Raw genomic sequence first — 21,850 nt, 5'->3', positions numbered from 1 at the left:
CATATATGGGAATCCGGTTGTTCAGAACAGCCAATCCGACCGATCGAATATAACCAAAAATGGCTTAGATCACGTGTCATGATGGTGGCGGGGTTTCATGAATATAAGAACAGTGACACTCCTCTCAGCTTTCGTGAACTTTGTGAGCACTCGCTAGAGCCTTTACGCTCTTCACCCTCTTCAAGCAGTATGCACCCGGGTCACCATGATGCTGAAACTGGCGGTATTGACATTATTGTTCAGTGCTGTTCTTTCGGTCTCCACACCAGACCCACAGCTGGATGAGCACTGGGACCTGTGGAAGAACTCTCACAGCAGGACGTATCATGAGAAGGACGAGGGCTGGAGGAGAACGGTGTGGGAGAAGAACTTGAGGAAGATTGAATTGCACAACCTGGAGCATTCGATGGGCAATCACACCTATCGTCTGGAAATGAACCGCTTCGCTGACATGAGTCCCGAGGAGTTCAGGCAGATGGTGAACGGCTTCAGTGGCGGCCAACAGAGGAAGTTCACCGGGTCCCACGAACAACAGGGGGTCACGGAGCCCGACTCCATCGAGCCCCCTCGTTCCGTCGACTGGAGGGAAAAGGGCTACGTCACGCCCGTCAAAGACCAGGGTCATTGTGGTTCCTGCTGGGCATTTAGTGCCACTGGGGCCCTGGAGGGCCAGCACTTCAGGAAGACGGGCACGCTGGTCTCTCTGAGTGAGCAGAACCTTGTGGACTGCTCTAGGCCTGAGGGTAACGAAGGCTGCAAAGGTGGACTGATGGACCGGGCCTTCCAGTATGTCAAGAACCACGGCCTGGACTCTGAGGAGTCCTACCCTTACCTCGGGACGGACGAGCAGCCGTGCCACTACGCTCCCAAATCCAGCTCCGCCAATAGCACCGGCTTTGTGGACATCCCCAGTGGCAACGAACATTCTCTGATGAAGGCCGTGGCTGCCGTTGGACCCGTGTCCGTAGCCATCAATGCCGACCGCGAGTCCTTCCAGTTCTACAGGTCGGGCATCTACTATGATAGGAAGTGTAGAGAAGAAGAGCCGAACCATGGTGTGCTGGTGGTCGGATATGGCCAGAAGGGCGAGGGTAGACACCACCACGGGAAGTCCTATTGGATTGTCAAGAACAGCTGGGGCGAGAAGTGGGGAGACAAGGGTTACGTCTACATGGCTAAAGACAGGAATAACCACTGTGGGATCGCGACAGCAGCCAGCTATCCTCTAGTCTAGCATCCCACACTTGTCAGGAGATGGGCATATCTGTATTCACAGATCCATCTGGATCTCGGACCTCACGTTGGCCAGTCTGACATCTCGGTTATTATGACGTATCTGTGACATTATGACTCCATATTTGGGCAAGGTTTGAGCCCGAGCCATCCATACAATTGCGAGTTTCTCACTTTGTGCTGTGATTGGCTGAGCTTTGCATTACGTTTGTGCCATATACTAGAGGTTCGGGCCGAACCTCTAGTTTATTACAATTGCATTTAAAAAAATCACACTTGTGTGAAGTCGGCGGCACCGGTTATCATGATGATGAAGTCATCAAGTGTCATCAAAGTTCCATAATAAGTCCATAGACTTGGCTGCCACTATTGTACCGTGGCACCCACACAAAGCCACGTGTTGGAGCGCCCGGCGCTGCTCAAAAAACGAAATATGTGAAAAAAGCTAGTGGCTATCATATTATCCCCAGACAAACCTAGACAGACTCATTTATATGCGACTGCATCAAAAAATAAGACCATCTAATAACTGCATGGCTTATCTGAGCATCCTTGGATGCCCGTCTTGTCTGGAGCTGTTTAGAACTAGAAATGAGAGACCTCTGCTGTGCGACAGCGTAACTAACATACTGTATGGGGATGTGGGCATCACAGTACCCTACAATGATATCACCAATATAATATAAATGTGGAGTTTCACATGTCTACAGTCTGCCCTCCAAGTACGACTCCATACCTGCCATATCCCTGGAGGTGGATGTGAGATTATTATTATTAATACAAATAAAATAAAACACTGAACACAATACATGTGAAAAATGTTCTTGGCATACTGGCAATGGCATAATGGCAACAATCTGATCGGTCCAGTACCTACAGAACTTATTAGACCTTTTGATTTTATTCATGAACTACTTGAAGTTGAACTGAACTACTACATTTTGGAATGTTGTGATTTTGTTTAATCTTTTGAAATTATATATTTTATGAGGGAAGAAAAGATGATTTACTCGCGAGTCGCAACCCATAAAAATGTGACCCACAAATGGGTCCCAACCCAATGTTTGGGAAACACTGTTCTAGACGGCGTGCGCACGCAGATCCGACACACCAAAGGTCCGACATAAAAAAAATCACCTCTCGCTCCCGACATGCGTTGGTCCGACATGCGCTGCTCCGTGCTTGCGGTTAGGGTTAGGGGTTTGGGTTAGGTTGTCAGTCTAATGACAGTTAAAAACACAAAATAAATAATATTTCAGTAATCAAACATTCATCACCAAATTACTTTTTCGCCCATGCAATCAACTTTAGTCTACTGTACTGTAAGTATAGGTACAGTAGTTAAATTGTAGATTTTTAGCCTACTCTTGGTCACTGTCAATAAAACCTGCATGCTCGTTTTAAACAGCCTCTTACCGCCTTTTCAAGCATCAGTCCCCTGAGTGAGTCTACAGTACTTCAATACATGCATGCATATGTATATATTTTTAACTTGGTGAGGATATAGCTTGCGCTAGGTAATGTAGCAGCTGAATTGAATGCTGGCTGCCTGGAGAGCATCATGCTGGCAACCACCTAATGTATTGCAATAGATAAAGTCTGATTTCTACTTGTGTGCCAAAAACTATCTACGAGATCACAACGCATCACATCTACATGTTGTGAGCTTGCTGGTAAATCTCCAATTTTCGGCACACTACACTGGTGCTTATGTAAATACAAAGCAGGCTTAAGAAGGGAGCAGAATCAACAATAACACATGCACACTCAGTCTCCTGATTCCTCTCTTCCGCAACCATCAACTCCCATTTCCCCCTTTTCTCCCTATTTAAGTTATGCCGATTCCCAATTATTCACATACAGTACACGCATGCGTGAGTCCCTGTCACTGCTGAGTGATGTGGGAGGGTGGAGACGAGCATGTGCCTCCTCTGGTACAACTGCCAGCCGTGTGAGGAGTTTCACCAGGAGGACCTAAACACATGTGGAAGGAACATGCTATCTTCCTTCTCTGCTGAACAGTCAGTCACCGTAACCCTGTGGTATAGTCGCTAGTGTTGCGACAGTGAATGCACCCGGGGGCATTAAGCTAGATAAGCCATGGAGAATTCAAAGTTTGAGGCTGTGCGGCGGTGGGCAGGAACTTTCTCTCTGCGCCACCTGGTCCCTTGCTTCTTCACATTAGACAAGCACAGGAAGGAGGTATGAGGAAGGGAGAAGACTAGAGACGAGTAAGTAGGATAGATACCGTGGTCATTTTGACCCATTATACGTTGGAGGTGTCGCCGTCGAGCGGGTTAAACATACCGTACATGGTGGCTGGGCTGTATTTTTACAGTGATACTGTATGTGAGTGACAGTGCCTCAGACACATTGGCACACATCAACATCACTGTGTTTTTACAGTCCAACCCTTCCGTATGTATGGAACTGTCAGAGAATTATTGGAATGGCTGAGTTTTTCTTTTCCTATTAATTCGGTTTCACATAATCACAAACCAAAATGAAGATAGGTTTGATTATAACATTATAATAAATTAATAAATACATATATATTTTCTTTTTAAGTAAAGCATAAGCTTAGCCCAACTCTTCTAATAAGAGACTACGGTAACATACTACGTCACTCTTTGATGTCATATTTAAAATGTCGTGCCCTGTGCTATAGACAGACTATACTCTCCTGTTTGGAATTTGTTAATCTGTAATTCTGCTGCATATGACACCATTATAATATCCCTGCCCCTTGGTTGTTTGTTCATGTCTGTTCATGAGGAAAGCAGTTTGCAGCGTCATGTTTCAACTGTGACCCAGGTTCTTGAAGAAGTAGGAATAATATTGAGTCCTTCATTCCATCACAAGAGAGCTTTTGGTTTGAAAGCTCTTTATTCCAAAGTTCCCCAGATAATACGTGGCTCCCTGTAACTTTCCATTTGCTACTGAGCACCAATGCAAAAAACAAAAAGCCTACTCCACCTCTTTACCCCCCAACCTAAGGTTTGGTGCTAGAATTGTAACCACTTAAACCCTATAGATTTCATTGACTGGGGGACCCCAGGGCTCTATACTTGACATGTGCACGTTTTACTCAATGTTTCCCTATTTTGCGCTGAATGTTCTCCCAGAATAGGGACGCTAGAGTTCATAATATGGTTAAAATAGCGGTGTGACATCTTTGATGAGATATTGGGATAAATTAGCTTGATTTTGGCATCAGTGCTGTTTCTTATAACATAGGATTTCCTGAGCCCTGCCCCCATGCTCCAACCCACACACACACACACACACACACACACACACACACACACACACACTGGGGCCGATGGTCGCTGCCAAACATGCTGAAACTGTTAAGCACACTGGCTCTTTAAGCAACCACGGGGGTGAAGCGTGATGGGTTTCAAAGAGGAGCCGGGTCCTTTGAAGTCCCGCTGCCAGGACCTGCCAGGTATGCTGGCTCAGCACTGTGGAGAGCCGCTTCCTCGCTGCAGCCTGCTGACGGCCAGGGGTGGGGGGCTATTGGGGGTGGTGGGAGGGGGTATGGGGGGCTATTGGGGGTGGTGGGAGGGGGTTTAGGGGGGGGGCTGCACTCAAAGCCGTTCAATGTTTGGCCCGTCTCCCACCACCACACCACATACTTCCTGAAACATTTATACTTGTCACTCGCCGTGTGTTGTGTGACATGATGTTTGGACGTTTGGAAGCACGATGTTGACAATCAGATATTAAAGCTACATGCAAGATGACAAACTTAACAAGGGAGCGAGCAAACAGTTGGTTCTCTTCTCGTCTGCGGTTTTTCTTCTCTGATTCTGTACTGTACCAGGTTGTACTTTGCAATAATTTTTGGTAACACTACCTCGATCCTGGACAAGAAACTCGTCTCTTGGCTCAGGTAAAAATTAATTTCCAGTAAGGTTCGGGCAATGCTCGGGACTGTTAATAACGGTTGTGGTTTGAAATTGTGATGGAGGTCCGTGATTATGCTATATTAAAGGTTTGGATGGCGTCGTGGCCGGTCCATTTCACCCCTCTCAGTCAGTGGAACACTCACTTTGCATCTGCAGACTGGCCTCTTTTAGCACCATTTACTTCTTCACGTACAACGAACCACAAAGCTGTCATCTTTAACTCCCGATTTATACTTAGTCATACAACTGTGTCGCGCGACATAAATATAGCCCGTTTACAAGCTCACAGCGCGATGCAATCGCTACACCTTGTGAGCTTGTAAATCGGCTATTGTCTGTGCGCGAAACTGTCATACACCGGAACGTAAATTAGGCATTACAGTTCTGTTCTGTTGGTTTCTATTCCAACTGAGGTCCACCACCATCCTCGAACTGGGTATTTTTAGTTTTGTTCAATATTTTGTCAGACTTTTGTTTTACTTGGTCTGATTGTGCCAGGACATTTCATTCCAGCACATTTTGTGACTGTCTATTTGCTACGCCAACAAGTCCAGCAAACCAAGGAAAGCTCAGGATTATATATATATATATATATTTATATTTTAATATTATATATTGGTGAAAAGAAAAGAAAATAAATCAGCAAAAATTGGTTTGATGTCTTCCTTTTTTATTCACCTCAATTGTAGCCAGATGTGTATTTCTTGGACCTTGGAGTCCCCTGAGGTGAGAACTAGTGAAATTCCAGGATTGTGTTCATGTTAATGAGCAGATGCCTTCACAGCAGGGTTCTACCTGAGTATACTGTAAGTGTAATGTATACATGCATGTCTACTGCTGGTGACGGCCATAAACGTCAACAATGGACAACAGGTGTGCTATAACGCACACCGTCCTCATTCCCTGCAGCCAACCACGGAGTTAACCCCCCATGCATTCCTTTCTCTGAGTCTGTAGGCTAGATTTCATACCGTTGCTTCTATAACCACAGCCTCTACATTTGAATGAAACCAAAGACTCCGCTCATTTCGTACCGTTCTACCCACACCGTTGATGAACAAGCGGGGGGAAAAGTCAACAAATGGCTGGAAATACCCACACACACACACACACTCCGGCCCTGCATGTCCGCAGCACCGGCCAAGGGGGTGTGGGTTGGTGGGGGAGGGGGGATTTGAGGTATGGGAGGGCCACAGCCATGATGTCATTCTCTGACCAGCGCATTTTCCCACATTCAGCGCCGGGTTTAGATTGATGCTGCACATGTGCTGGGCTCACACACTGCTGTGTTATTGTAAGTTCATATCGGCGTATCACAGGACGCTGAGCGCAGCAGGGAGGCAGACTGACACCCACACGCAGCAGAGAGAGAGAGAGAGAGGCCTGACATGACAGGCATGGCTGCCAGGGAAGCCCCAGACAGTTGAAGCTTCACACATGTGCTCCAACTGGTGATGGAAAACTCAGATGTGGCACTGAGGGTTTTTTTTTTTCTTCTTCTTTTCTTCTCTTCTCTTCTCTATCCCCTTTCTCTTTAGCCTATTAGTGAGTTATTGTGTTGGAATTGAATAGCCAGAAACGTCGGTTCATCCCCGACGACGCGGGATGTGTGTGTGCTGTGGTGTTGCCCAAAGGGAATTATTACTGTAAAGACTGTGATTATAGGCCTGCAACTGCATGCTAACACAATCTGTCGGGGCAGAAACATCTTATCTTCATATTATAACTTTTTCTAGTTTTTTTTTCTTCTTCTTGTAAACTATAGGATCTCCACTCTAGCGCCACGGGAAAAAAAGAATGATGTTACTATAGGTTTGCGTCGCTGTTTTATGACGTGTAGAAGAGTGGTCTTAATGGGCAAAAGAGGTGGCTGAAATGTGCCTGAATAATGCGTTTTATATTAACTGTACAATATGTGAAGACATTGAGGGCGGGATAATAAGCCTAGACCCAAGGCAGAGTTATGAATAGTCTGGTTGGGAGGCAAGTGGAGTGCTGGTAAGCTCGGCCCTAGAAAACGGACACCACGTCGACCCTATTCTGATTCTGCTAGTGGGATTAATGTCCTATACTCATACTAGTGTCACACATCTGCAAGCTTGAAGCGTTTTGAACTTGTAGATCTGCTCCTTTTGCTATTTTTGAATTTGAATCTTCCACCTGAGGTCTCCTCCACCCGACGGCAGTACCTGTACCTGTATGAGCAGTGACAAAATAAACGGATTCTTCATGCCCGATTCTAAAATAGCTGATCTGCAAGCCTTTTGGGGAAAAATATAGTGTATATTGTTATTGTACTTGTTGGTGGTTCAAGGAAATAAAGTAGCTTGCAGAGTTAGTTCAGTCAGATATACACGAGTGATTAATACACTGCATTACTATGTTGGTGTAGTGTTTGCTTTTGTTATTATCATTATTATGTTACTATCTCCCTGCTCCTAATGTTTAATGATGGCTGTATAATTGTGCCGATCAGGGAGAAAGTGTAGCAGAGCCGAACGGCAAGATAAAATATTATATGCACACTTGTATATTAATATATATTATATTATATATATATTATAACTTATATATTAATCTTTTCGTGAGTTATCTGACTGAACTAATACACAAAAGAGTGAGAATTGGTTTCTTTCCCCTGGCGTCATTGAATCCCTGCACTTACAAAGTTTATTGATTGATCATCTGAAAAACAACACTTGGTGGATCAAGTGAAATGCGTTCTAATGCGTGCCAAAATGTAAAAGCTTGTCTTTGTCGCATTGTTATAAAATATTTAAGCATATTCATGCCGTCTGTTACATTCAGATAAGGTGATGATCATTTACTGTTATTTCGAACTTTATTAACTCTTTTTACTATTGTTCCTCAGAGTTACTACAACAACACAATCTGCAACACCAATTGTATACAATACTGTATGTAGTGAGGGTCCCTCCTTCATCTCTCTCTCAGCTGAAAAAAACTGGTCGAAATTGATTACATAGATTAATCCAATAATCCAATAATCAATAAGACGCTAAGTGATTGTGAAATTAATCGTTAGTCACAGCCCTAAATGCAACCATTTATTCTTGGGTAATTCCTTTTTTTTTCTTCTTTTTTTGAATGAGCTCAGGGTCATACAGTACCAGTTGTTTGCAACACACGCATGCGATTGCATGCACTGAGAAATGCGGGGATGGATAGCATTGTTCACACGATAGCTTCAGATCCCCTGTGTCTTTGTTTGGCCGTGTCGTAATGGGAATATTTCTCATGCGTGCTCTGGAGCAACAGGGGATTACTTTCCCGCAGCGTGCATTGTTATTCAAGATTAATTGAATTCAAATTTTAGACGTTATCTCAGCGTGGTTCTGAAAATGTTGACGGTGATTGTGATATTTTAAGATAATATTTTCTTTAACCCTTGTGACGGAACAAAATAATGTTATTGCATATATAATGGGAGGAATTTCCAAGAACTTTTTTTTCCGTCATTAGGGCCCTCAAGAGTCCTATATCTCCCTCCAGCTTCTCTCGCTCTCTCTTGTTCCTCCTTTCACTAAAATCTGTGTTCAATTAACGCAGATTTGCATAAAATCTGGTCATCCCAGTTTAGTAAAATGTTAAAAGTAATTAGTATTAGTATTTAGGACGACCGTTGAACCGATTCTACTCTATGGCTTCCAGACATGGACACTTTCAAAGAAACAAGAGAATCGGTTGGATGGCACTTACACCCGCCTTCTAATGAGAGCGCAAAATCTGTCTTGGAAGAGCCACCCATATACTGCATATACGGCAACCTTCCCTGTGTTTCTTCACTGGTCCAATCCAGAAGAGCGCAGTTTGCCGGCCACTGCTACAGAGCTGACAATGAGGTTATATCTTCCCTTCTTCTCTGGAGTCCTGCCTAAGGGCGGACCAGAGGTAGAAAGCTGTCGTTCCCTGATGTCATCGCTAGGGACACATGTAGGCAGGAACTGGGGGTGGCAATGAAGGACCGGGAAGTCTGACGTAGCATTGTGGAATCCATGATCTCGACCGCGGTCGAAAAATGATGATGATGAATGCAGATTTTTGTGTAATTCTGAGAGTGTACAAATGGAACCAAATGGACCATTTGTACACGCAAAGCTGCAATCCGTAAGTTTCATCATGTCCTACCCGGGATTTGAACTCGACGAAATCCCCAATTGGCAAGGGGGTAATATTGGCCTTATGAGCTTGGGCAGTATTACTTGTCAGCCAGTAGGTGTCTTGCCCAACACCAGGGTCTAGATTTCTCAATGGAAGCATATAGGGAGACAACTTCCAAGTTTCAACCACTGAAGATTGACTATAGTTACTGTATATTGTATTAACATACTCTAAAATACGGATTGATTTAAAAACATAAATATTCATGAACCACTTTCAACCTTGCATACCTATTTCGGGCATTTCATTATAGATGAAACCCTTCCAAGATCCGCTTAATGTAGACAGCTGTTTCCGCTGTTTCCGCAATTCTCCTGCTACGACTAATAATAATATAATGGAGCTTAAGTGAAATTTGACTGTGTATTCTTCATTATGTGTGCTCCTCGTGCACAGTTCTTTATACGGCATTGTTTTTCGCTGCTGGGGTGGTGCATGTCACGTGCAGCCTGTCCACCGAGTGCACCATGACTACACATATAGAAGCTGGGCACATGGAGGGGGTTGCCTGCCTGGACGCCTCATTTCTTTAGCGGGGGGGCCAAAATGCCAAAAAGGGGCTGAAACCAGGCTTAGTCCTAATGACAGATAATCCAGTTACAAACGCGTGGAGGTTTGCTTTCCAGGTCATGGCTCCGTGATGTGGATGGAACGTGAAGCGCAGAGAGCGGTGAGAGGTGGGGAGGAAACGACTGTAAAATCCAGAGTCTTCATTTAATGCACAGGGCCCGTGAGCTGTCTTGTCTCTTTTGCGTCTTGCCACACGTTGTTGCAATTCAACATGTGGAAGGAAATGGGGCAGTTAATCGGCTAATGCCGCATCTCCTCCTGGGTTGCCTCGCCTGGTCAAGTCACTGATGAGGAGAATACACCCATGACTCACCGCAGTGCCGCTGGAGCCTGGATATTCCTTTTATTAAAGCTGCAACCCGGAACCCATTTGAAACTAATCCAACGTTAACTTATTTTAAATCTGTATGGTAGTCATGTTATAACATCTGCAGTGTTTGAAGGTGGTAGAAGTGGAAGAGTAGGTGTCGGGTACTCGTAAGTAGTGCCATTTGAAGCCCATATATGCACAATATTTCCCTTGGCCAAGCAGGGATTCCGTTTTGTAAGATCGGTAGAAGTTTGATTGAAGTCTGAATTCAAATCCTGGGTATAGGATATGGAATTTACGGATTGCGGCTTTAATATTCACGGTTGCGGTTCAGATGAGCTGTTTGGTGGTTTATGTGTTACAGTATGTGTATATGTAGTGTTTGAAGAAAAGTAAATGGTCTTTCAGTCAGTGAATTATGAACTGAACTGCACATAACCCATGTTATGTTGTACCTAGGTGTTATGTCACCTAGGTCTTGAACTCATTCAAACTGGGAAAGCATCTGTGTAATTTTAGATTTTAACGACTTTAACCGTTATATTAAAACTTTGGCTATTAAAAAAAAAAAAGATTTGATACTACATTGGATCCATTGGAACACTTAATTTTTTTCACCCGGTGACAGTTTCCCAATTGTTGTATAACTGAACCAAATTGAATTCCTTTCATCCAGGCGGTCGCCGACTCTAATGTGCTGTTACTCGACTCTGTAAAGCCACAGGCAGCTGATGGAGGACGAGGGCGTTTGGGATGCAGAGACGCAGAGCGCCTACAGCCTGGCGACGGGGGTGAGCCCCCAGCAGCAGCAGTACCGGCCCACCCAGGGCAGCTACCAGCTGCAGTTTGCCATCCAGCAGCTGCAGCAGCAGAGGCTCCTGTCCCGCCAGCTCCTGGACCATAGCCGCAGCCGCCATCAGGTATAACCACTGGGCCAGCCTTTCTCAAAGTGGGTGCCCTGGCTGGCACCCTAGTGGGTGCCCTGGCTGGCACCCTATAGGGTGGCCTGTGATGCAAGTCGAGGTGTGTGGCTGAATACTTTGATAATGTTTAACCACTTAGACTTATGGCCCTATCTATCGCTTATCCCTAAACTAATTTAGCCTTTTTTATTTTTTTACTAATTTGAGATTAAAAAAAAAAAAAAAGTTATGTGTCGTGCTGTGCACATTGTGAGCTTGTATATCGGCTATTTGAACTATTTTAAAAGGCTTTTCGAAATAGTAAAATATGGCAAATAAGTTTACCTGGGTGAGCAGTATGGGTTAGCGCCCCAGCCTGTGTCCTCCGTGAGGAGGAAGCCCAACAAACCCTCGGTGAGGCCTTTAGGAGGGCCATTCAAGCAGCAGGCGGAGCCCGTAGCACCACCTTCTCACTCGGGTGGAGTCTGCGGAACCATTGCCCACCACTCCTGAATTAAATGTCTGGTGCTGGGACTCTGGTGCAACGCACAGGTCCTGGGCCTGGTGAGAGCAGGAGTGGACCTGGTGAGACGTAGGAGGGGCCCGGACAGGAGTCAACCCACAGAGCCTAGTCCTTCCATGCGCCAGAAGCGTACCTCCCAGCCCTGGCAGAGTAGTTCTGGAGTAGTTCCAATGGATTGTGTGGCCCTGGTTTTGCCCTAGCGGGACTGATTGAGGGTAGCTACTGGGAGTAGTTCTGGAGTAGTTCCAATGGATTGTGTGGCCCTGGTTTTGCCCTAGCGGGACTGATTGAGGGTAGCTACTGGGAGTAGTTCTGGAGTAGTTCCAATGGATTGTGTGGCCCTGGTTTTGCCCTAGTGGGACTGATTGAGGGTAGCTACTGGGAGTAGTTCTGGAGTAGTTCCAATGGATTGTGTGGCCCTGGTTTTGCCCTAGTGGGACTGATTGAGGGTAGCTACTGGGAGTAGTTCTGGAGTAGTTCCAATGGATTGTGTGGCCCTGGTTTTGCCCTAGTGGGACTGATTGAGGGTAGCTACTGGGACTTAAGTCGGGACTTGATCACCCCGGCTGAGTCGCCTGTGTTGTAGTATACAACATGCTGTGTACTCATACAAGGTACTTGTACGTGAATATGCAATGTACTTGATATGCATTGTGCACTGCCTGGAGTGTAATAGACTGACTGTCTTGTTAGCCACTGGAGACAGCTCATAGAGCAAGGTCAACTTGCTGCTAGCTGATTGTTGTTATGTCTCAGTGGCACGTCATTAGGACACCAGGATCCAGAGCTATATATATGATTCTGTAATGTGTAATAAACTTTGTGAACGTTTTAATGTGACCAGGCTCGTGTCATGTTAATCTTCTCCCGGGCCGGCCCGTCCGTCTGTCCACCGCCGAACCAAGGAAATAATCAACCGGGTCGTCACACACCAGAACCAGACGAGGGTCCAATACTTAGAACGTTATCATAACAGCCTGAGTGATGGGGTATGATGTTGGTAGACCCGAAACCCTGTTGACCTCAGGATACATCACTGAGGATACGTCCCAGGTGCATCCATGCGATGTATTTTTTAGTTAAGGGTAAGGGGTGGCACAATATATAGCCCTTAGTAAAACGAACCTGAGTTACACTGCTCTTTTTCGATCCACACCAAATCTCGTTGCCAAACATATCCGATCACAAGCTCACAACGCATCGTAGTGCGACGCGTTGTGAGCTTGTACATCGGCTATTTTTGACAAATCGGGTATTTTGCTCAAGGTTGCAAGTGGTTAAAGGTTAAGTATAAAGTTATTTTTAATCTGTCCTAATGGATATATTCTTTGACGTTTTCCTCGTGGTATAATGTATCCTAGGGGGAAAGATTACTGTAATATGACATAAATGTGTGGCGCTATAAAGTAACAATGTTTTTTAGAACCAGCAATTACAACATGGGTCTCCCCATCTCTCCAGTTCTTTAGTAAACAGAAACTACGGGCTGTATTTTGCGTGTCTTAAGTACCAGGTTATTATTCTTATTATCTATCTTATTATCAGGTCTTATTACTTAACTTAAGACCTGGATGCGTGATCAATGCCATTTGGCTATTCTGAGTGGCCAAAGAGCATTGACCACGCCTCCAGGTCTTAAGTTAAGTAATAAGACCTGGTACTTAAGACACGCAAAATACAGCCCTACATTTCAGCTCGGGATACCAATTATATCCAATCAGGAGAGAGAACTCATGATAAATTTCACTTGTTCATCCATCCTGATGAACAAGTGAAATTTGAAATGATGAAACAAAGAAAATGTTTTAACATTTTAACTGGAACACTATACAATTTAATAGGGCTGGGAATCTTTAGGTGTCCCACGATTCGATTCAAAAACGATCTTTTCGATTTTTCCGATTCTCGATTCAAAAAAGATTTTTTTTCGATTCTAAAGCAGTTTTTTTTTATTTTATTAAAAACAATTAAATAGAATTTTAGCATGATCTACTCCAGTCTTCTGGCATGAAAGCAGAGTACATTTAGTAAAAAGCTTGTATAATTGTAAAAGTTTTATCAACTGAATGATTTAAACACACAAAGGTTAAATCCAAGAGTAAGAACATGTCTCATTGGTTTAGCTTGCACAAATTTGAACCAGTACAAAAGTTACAAAATCTCTTCTCACTCAATACCAGAACAATACATTAGTATTAAAACAGGTGCCCAGGCCATAATGCATTGCATGCACAGGTACATTTGTGCAAGAAAAATAAAAAATTAAGAAATTAAAATTAATTAGATTTTTGGAAAATGAGAATCGATTCTGAATCAGACGGCATTAGAATCGCGATTCTAACTCGAATCGATTTTTTTTTGACAGGCCTACAATTTAAGCAGGAAACCTCATTGTCCCCATTGGATTAACTTTGTATGACACTTGGAAATGTATTTTTTTGTTCATTAACACAATTATTCACATATTTTTTCATACACCCAAATGGCAGCACAAACTAAATCTTCATTAGACAACAGGATATCAATGCAAAACAAAAAATAAATTAATATAATATAAATATAATAAGCCAAATCAAATGATGTAAAAATACACTTACACTTACACTACTTTTTTTTTTTTTTTTTTTAAACATATGTTTATTCATTTTCTTTATATTACACAAGTATTTTCAACAATTGACATATATTTCCCCCCCCCCACATTCCTCTGGCAGCACAAATACAAACAAAATTTTAAAACGAAATGAATTGACAATAATAAATACAAAACAAAAATAAATAAATAATGACAAAACAAAAAATAAAACAAAAAACGAAAATAAAACACATTACATACAGTTAAACAGATTCACAATGTCCATCACAGTTCCCTACCCCCACCCCCCAGCTGACTACTCGGATAACCACTATACATCCAAAGCCTCTTCAATATCACCTCGCCTAATGAAGTTCAAGAAATTCTCCCATATCTTATAGAATACCTCAGGTTTCTTCCTAATTACATAAGTTAGTTTCTCATGTGCCAAACTGGTTGTTAAATTCCTCAGCCAAAAGCCGATCGTAGGTGCATTGACATTCTTCCAACATAGCGCAATTGAGCGTCTGGCCTGTAACAGGCAAAGGTCGGTCATTCTTTTTTCATTACTATTTAGTGTACAATTTAATGGATAAATACTGAGTATACATAATTTAGGACAAAGAGGAACTGGACCTGACGTAATCTGAGAGACATAATGGACCACGGACCTCCAAAATGTTTTAATCTCCTCACATTCCCATAAGCAGTGGAACAGTGTACCTTTATGTTCCCCACATTTATAACATAAATCAGGAATGTTTGGATCAAATTTATTTACTTTCTCCGGGGTTATGTAAGTTCTCATTATCCAATTATACTGAATTAGTCTTAATCTAGTATTGATAGTTTGCGTTTGTGCCTTGGAACATATTAAACCCCAATCACTTACACTACATTACATTTTTGTACTCATCTCATTCAGTAGTGAAAACAGACACTTGGAAAAGAGTATAGGCTATATTTATTTATTTATTTATTGATTGAATCCTTTATTAACAGGCTTTGGGCCAAGCCCCTATAGGCTTGTTTCCATTGTGGTCCTCTGTATAATCGGTCATAATTTCATAATCGTGCACCCTTCGTTAAGATGGGGCCTAAACTTCCAACAACCCAGTGTCCGACTCAGCACCACCCAGAAAATTATGTGTATTTCTGTCTGTGGGGTGAAAATATGGAATGGCTTGTCAGACGATGTCAAACACAGCAGAAATATCTCAATCAATTCAAATTACTGCTCGAGCGTATTCTCTTGTCTAAATACAGTATATCACAGGATAATTAGTACATTAAATTATGAGGGTAGGACAGTAGTGAGAATGATAGCAATGATATATGATGGTATCGGTGGTAATAGTTGAAGTAATTGTTTCTTTTTTTTAACATATGTTTATAGATATAGATATTAGATATAGACATTCTTAAAACTATTATTCACATATATTATTTCATTCACCCAAATGGCAGCACAAACACTAAAACAAAATCTTCAAAGAAACAACAGGACATGTCCATGAATACAAAACAAACAAAAAACTGAAGAAATAAACACACATTACATACAATTAAATATAAACAAATGCACATCACAGTTCCTCACCCCCACCCAACAGCTGACAACTCAAGTTAACCACTATACATCCAAAGCCTCTTCAATGTCGTTGTTTGGTTAATTAATTAAATTTGACGTATGCTGTACATGATGTACATCATGATGTATGATGATGATTATGGTATTATAAATAAAATAAATACAAAAAACAGGTGTTTGAGGAACCAGCTGAGAGCAGCGGAGATCATCAATGGCACTAGGTGTCACATGGACTGGCCGCATCAGAAATGTGGACCTCTATGGGTGACCTACCCCGGGTCACAGTAGAGAAGGATGAGGCTGGTTGGGCACTGTGTCAGGCATCCAGAACTAGAGGCAAGTAAACGGACTCTTTTGGAGCCAACCCAGGGCAAAGCTAGGTAGGGGAAAGAAGCACACCACCTACGTAGACGCACTGTGGCGCGACACCTTAGCTAACAACACTGTAGAGCTCAAGAACCTGATGTTAGATATAGGAAAGTGTGGAGGGCTGCGATCCAGGAGTCCCGAATTAGTGGCTAGACCTCACTCTCGCAAACAAATGTGTTGTTTAACACTTTGCAGATCAACAGGTTCACACAGTCTGCCAGTTTTTGAGCGCTGTCTAACCGCTCCAATGGCCGTGTCTGTCTGTCTGTCTGTGGTACGACCCATTGACCCCTGCAGCTGATTGGGGTGGCAGTACAACCATAACTGCAGCCATGTTGTTGTTGTTTTTTAACTCACTGTGTGCTGAACCATTTCCCATACTGGTCACACGGATTACTCTCCTGCATTGATTCTCTGGTGTTGTTTGAGAGTACTGCTCCATCTGAAGCTTATCCCACACTCACAGATGTAGGGCTTCTGTCCTGTATGGATTCTTTGGTGTTGTTTGAGAGTACTGCTCCGACTGAAGCTTTTCACACACTCACAGGTGTAGGGCTTCTGTCCTGTATGAGTTCTCTGGTGTTGTTTGAAATTACTGCTCCGACTGAAGCTTTTCCCACACTCACAGGTGTAGGGCTTCTGTCCTGTGTGAATTATCCGGTGTTGTTTGAGAGTACTGCTCTGACTGAAGCTTTTCCCACACTCACAGGTGTAGGGTGTATGTCCTGTATGAATTATCTGGTGTTTTTTTAGACTACTGCTCTGGCTGAAGCTTTTCCCACACTCACAGGTGTAGGGCTTCTGTCCTGTGTGAATTATCTGGTGTTGTTTGAGAGTACTGCTCCGACTGAAGCTTTCCCACACTCACAGGTGTAGGGCTTCTGTCCTGTATGGATTCTCTGGTGAGTTTTGAGAGTACTGCTCTGGCTGAAGCGTATCCCACACTGGTCACAGTAGTATGGTTTCTGTCCTGTATGGATTATCTGGTGTTGTTTGAGAGTACTGCTCCGACTGAAGCTTTTCCCACACTCACAGGTGTAGGGCTTCTGTCCTGTATGGATTCTCTGGTGAGTTTTGAGAGTACTGCTCTGGCTGAAGCGTATCCCACACTGGTCACAGTAGTATGGTTTCTGTCCTGTATGGATTATCTGGTGTTGTTTGAGACTACTGCTCCATCTGAAGCTTTCCCCACACTCACAGGTGTAGGGCGTATGTCCTGTATGGATTCTCTGGTGTTGTTTGAGAGTACTGCTCTGGCTGAAGCTTTTCCCACACTCACAGGTGTAGGGCTTCTGTCCTGTATGGATTATCTGGTGTTGTTTGAGAGTACTGCTCCATCTGAAGCTTTTCCCACACTCACAGGTGTAGGGCTTCTGTCCTGTATGGATTCTCTGGTGTTGTTTGAGAGTACTGCTCTGGCTGAAGCTTTTCCCACACTCACAGGTGTAGGGCTTCTGTCCTGTATGAATTATCTGGTGTTGTTTGAGAGTACTGCTCTGGCTGAAGCTTTTCCCACACTCACAGGTGTAGGGCGTATGTCCTGTATGGATTCTCTGGTGTTTTTTGAGATTACTGCTCTGGCTGAAGCTTTTCCCACACTCACAGGTGTAGGGCTTCTGTCCTGTATGGATTCTCTGGTGAGTTTTGAGATGACTGCTCCGGCTGAAGTTTATCCCACACTGGTCACAGTAGTATGGCTTCTGTCCTGTATGAATTATCTGGTGTTTTTTGAGAGTACTGCTCTGGCTGAAGCATTTCCCACACTCACAGGTGTAGGGCTTCTGTCCTGTATGGATTCTCTGGTGAGTTTTGAGAGTACTGCTCTGGCTGAAGTTTATCCCACACTGGTCACAGTAGTATGGCTTCTGTCCTGTATGAGTTCTCTGGTGATGTTTGAGATGTCTATTTCTGCTGTAGATATGTTTGAGTTGGGCATGAAAGACATCTGGGATGGAGAATGAGGACAGGGGAAAAAAACATAAAATGTTTTGAAATAACATGCAAGCCGTGTTGTATTACCAACTGATAATGTTCTAAATTACTTTACTTTACTTTATTTGGACGGGTCAGAGCATATTAAAACTGTTTAGTAATTAGTAGCCATAAACGTCAAGACGTCTAATTGACGTCTTTGTAATGGATGCCACGGGCGTCAAGACGTCTCTCCCTTGGGAATTTTTTTTTTTTTAATTTATATATTCTTCAAAATATATATATATTTATTTTTCATCAATATTTTGAAAATTCCTCCAATCTGGTGTACAGGTGATGACATGCACAATACATGCATAATAGAATTACAAATTCTTTCTTTCTTTATAATGGGAGAATTGGCACTCGGAGCCTAAACTGGTGACCACCAGGTGGCGCTGAAGGAGTTTTAATGCTAATGCTAATTTCCATTCGTAGTCCCCAGACATTTAACACTAAACAGTAATTACATAATAATACACGAGAGGACAGCATACGAATACATACAGTAGTACAGTTCAAACACAGTAAAAAGAGAAAATAAGAATTTGAGAAGAATAAGAAAAGATTAAAACTATTACTAGGGTAGGCTGCAGGCATACTCTATTGTCGAGTGAGAGTCATTATGTGATAGACTGGTTGTGCACTGTTTCAATTGTCCTTTAAAAGCTGTGAAAGTGGGGGATCTCCCTCAGTGTGACAACCTTTAGTCCGGCAGCCATCAGGCCTCTTTTGTGCAACATTCGGTATACCTATACTATAGTCTTTTTTTATTGGCCTAAAATATTGTCTATATACAGTACATACATTCATTAATCCACTTGCTGACCGGCTGTCAGCATTGAACTTTTTTATATAGGGGTTTATATGAGACCCTATCATTAACATCCTAAGGCAAAAATGTCCAACTTTCCTTATGCTTTAGCATGTGACATGTCAAACTAAGGGGTTTCCATGATCCTGAATCCTGAATTGTCAGCACATTGTGGCTATGGCTGTTTTTAGGAGTGTTTTTTACATGAGAAACCCCGGACATTTGAAGGAATTTATAATAAAAAATGGACAGATCCCCAAAAGAGGACTGGTCCGGGAAAAAGCGGACGTATGGTAACGGACGTTTCATGAAAATAAAATAATAAAAAAGGTTGGAGCTACTAAAATACCTGCATTAGAATGAAGATAACTAGCTTTATTTTTAATTATTTTTTTTACTTCTCCTTTAAATCAGAATCTTATAACTTCTGATCAAATTTGTGACCCCCCCCCCCCCCCCCACACACACACACACACACACACACACACACGCACGCTGTGGAGGCAATCTTTGAAGTAAATACTAGAAACGATAAGAAAAATGTAAGAATCGGAGCAAAGTTGTCTTTTTGGCTTTAATGCCCATGGGATTGTATGCATACAAATGATGGAAGTGTTCCATCCAATGTTGTGAGTAACATACAGAACAGAGGAGCGTGAAAACCCCTTAGTTTGACAAGGTATGTATTGTTCACAGGGGAGAGGATCATAGAATGGGAGGGGTTGCTCACAGAGATAAACGGGGCATAAACAAGGAACCACTGGTGCCTGCAGTGACCTTGAGGTTCAGGAGGAGCAGTAGAAGGAATCTGATACAGCTAGGCTGCTATAGGCACTTGGAAGGCTTTACACAAACACTATATATGACAGCTTCAATAAATTGACCAGACAAGGACTAAGGAGAGATCTCTAACACTCACACAATGTCCACTCTTGCATATGAGTGGATTGAGTAAAAGAGAAATTAGAGTGTTTTTAAGTTGCATAGAATTAAAGTGACGTTCCCTATCCCTATCAACGCACATGCAAACGCACACGTCACACACACACACACACACACACACACACACACACACACACACAGACAGTTGAGTTCGTGCTGGGAGGAAGCATTACTAGTCTCCACCGAGTACCGACAACATTTCTGTGCATCTGCTTTCTGTTGAAGCTGAAAGAAAATTGTACAGAGACATAAAAACATACACAACGTACACACCTATTCTGTGTAACTTTATCACAGGCTGCTTCAGCATGGCTCCCTGGTCGATCTGTTGCCTCTCTGACGCAGCAGCTGGAAAGCTGTCGGACGACATCTCTCTTTTAAAAAGCCCAAATAGTGTAATATCTCCTTCTTCGGTCCACTCTGATGGTCCACATTTGAGGCCCGCTCTGACCGTTTGGGATGTGACTTTATACTTGCCGAAATGTTGTGGTCTTTCTGGACCCAAGTTCTCTGCTCTGCTTCCTGGTTAAACTCTCCCCCAGATCAACACGGGACAGAACGGTGCTTACTTACTGTAACCTGCAGGACCAACCCACTCACTCTCTCCACCCACTGCTGCTGTAGCGCTCACAGAGACATATATGGGGCGGAAATAACATGGAAAGCAGTGGTTCCCAAACTTTTTCATGTCAAGGACATTCAAATTGCCAGTAGGCCCCTCTTCTTCCTACTGGACCCTACTGTGTCCAGTAGGCCCCTCTTCTTCCTACTGGACCCTAGTGTGTCCAGTAGGCCCCTCTTCTTCCCTCTGGACCCTAGTGTGTCCAGTAGGCCCCTCTTCTTCCCTCTGGACCCTAGTGTGTCCAGTAGGCCCCTCTTCTTCCCTCTGGACCCTAGTGTGTCCAGTAGGCCCCTCTTCTTCCCTCTGGACCCTAGTGTGTCCAGTAGGCCCCTCTTCTTCCCTCTGGACCCTAGTGTGTCCAGTAGGCCCCTCTTCTTCCTATTGAATGTGTCCTTGATTTTTTTCAGACATAGGCCTGACTCACACCTTCACAACAGATTGATGTATAGTTTATGCATGAGACTTATTTACGGATGCAAGCTCACAATGCATTTCCAATGGGAGTCACATGGTTTGACACAACTGATGGATAAAAAATAAAAATATATAATCCATCTTTTAATATAGATAGTTTAGAAAGGACTGTAAATCTATACCTTCAAATAACCCAGCAGGGAGACCAATTAAATACCGTGCTGTATTTACCTTAAAAATGAGTGAGTAGCCCTTAAATGACCATCACTGTACCAAAAAAATAGAAAGATACCTTAAAAAAGAATTGGAGGCAGATGAAATAAAGTTCGAAGAGAGATTAAGGTTTAACCGATTATTTTAGTAGGTATAAAGTCAATTTACATAGAGAATGTGCTACATATGGTTCAGAATATATACATCAATATAATTTAGAATAATCAATTGTTGATGCCAAAAGAACCCGAAGCTGAACTGAACTCCTCTTCACAGTATTTGTTCCAGGCTAAATACTGTAGATCACGTCAGATTTGTTGATATATAGTTCATTGGCTGAAGCACTGGTTGTCGAGCGCTCATTGGACCACCGCATAGATGATGAGGATGGCGTGCATCTTCTCTGTCCCGCACATGGATGCCCATTGAGGCCTGGAGAGCGCCTAGGCAGGCGTTGCCAGGCAACCTGTAGATAACTTTCCCTGCACTGAGAACTTTCGGCAGAGAAAAACACTCCCTGACTCAGTGAGCAGCTTATCTCCCTAGGCCAAGGTCGAATACATGCAGTAGACCTCTCATTATTGCGAGTTTGTGGCTGGAGGCAGACAACATGGAGACTGAATAAGGATTCAGCAAGATATTCAATGGGACAGATGAGAACATATTATGGCCATAAACATACATGGATGACCTGACATTATTGATGAT

The 21,850-nt window shown here is 43.2% G+C and overlaps 2 protein-coding genes across 2 annotated transcripts in view; both read left to right on the top strand.

Annotated features, from left to right (window-relative positions):
• Nucleotides 1–21,850, top strand: part of ttll5 (tubulin tyrosine ligase-like family, member 5) — a gene marked incomplete at its 5' end in the record, with an annotated part of 91,715 nt that overhangs the window by 50,599 nt on the left and 19,266 nt on the right. Inside the window, one exon of the mRNA XM_080784202.1 lies at nt 10,931–11,126. Within this exon, the coding sequence (XP_080640328.1) occupies nt 10,931–11,126 (196 nt within the window). The remainder of the gene's footprint in view (nt 1–10,930; nt 11,127–21,850) is intronic.
• Nucleotides 206–1,234, top strand: LOC308329418 (procathepsin L-like; the record flags this gene model as incomplete). The annotated part of the gene is made up of 1 exon (XM_080783702.1): nt 206–1,234. One exon carries the CDS (start codon nt 206–208, stop codon nt 1,232–1,234), a length of 1,029 nt encoding a protein of 342 aa, XP_080639828.1.

Source organism: Protomyctophum bolini, assembly GCF_963924005.1.
Source record: "Protomyctophum bolini genome assembly, chromosome: 15".
Classification (NCBI taxonomy): domain Eukaryota; kingdom Metazoa; phylum Chordata; class Actinopteri; order Myctophiformes; family Myctophidae; genus Protomyctophum; species Protomyctophum bolini.
Note: the sequence above shows the minus strand (reverse complement) of the source record. Positions and strands in the feature narration are given on the sequence as shown.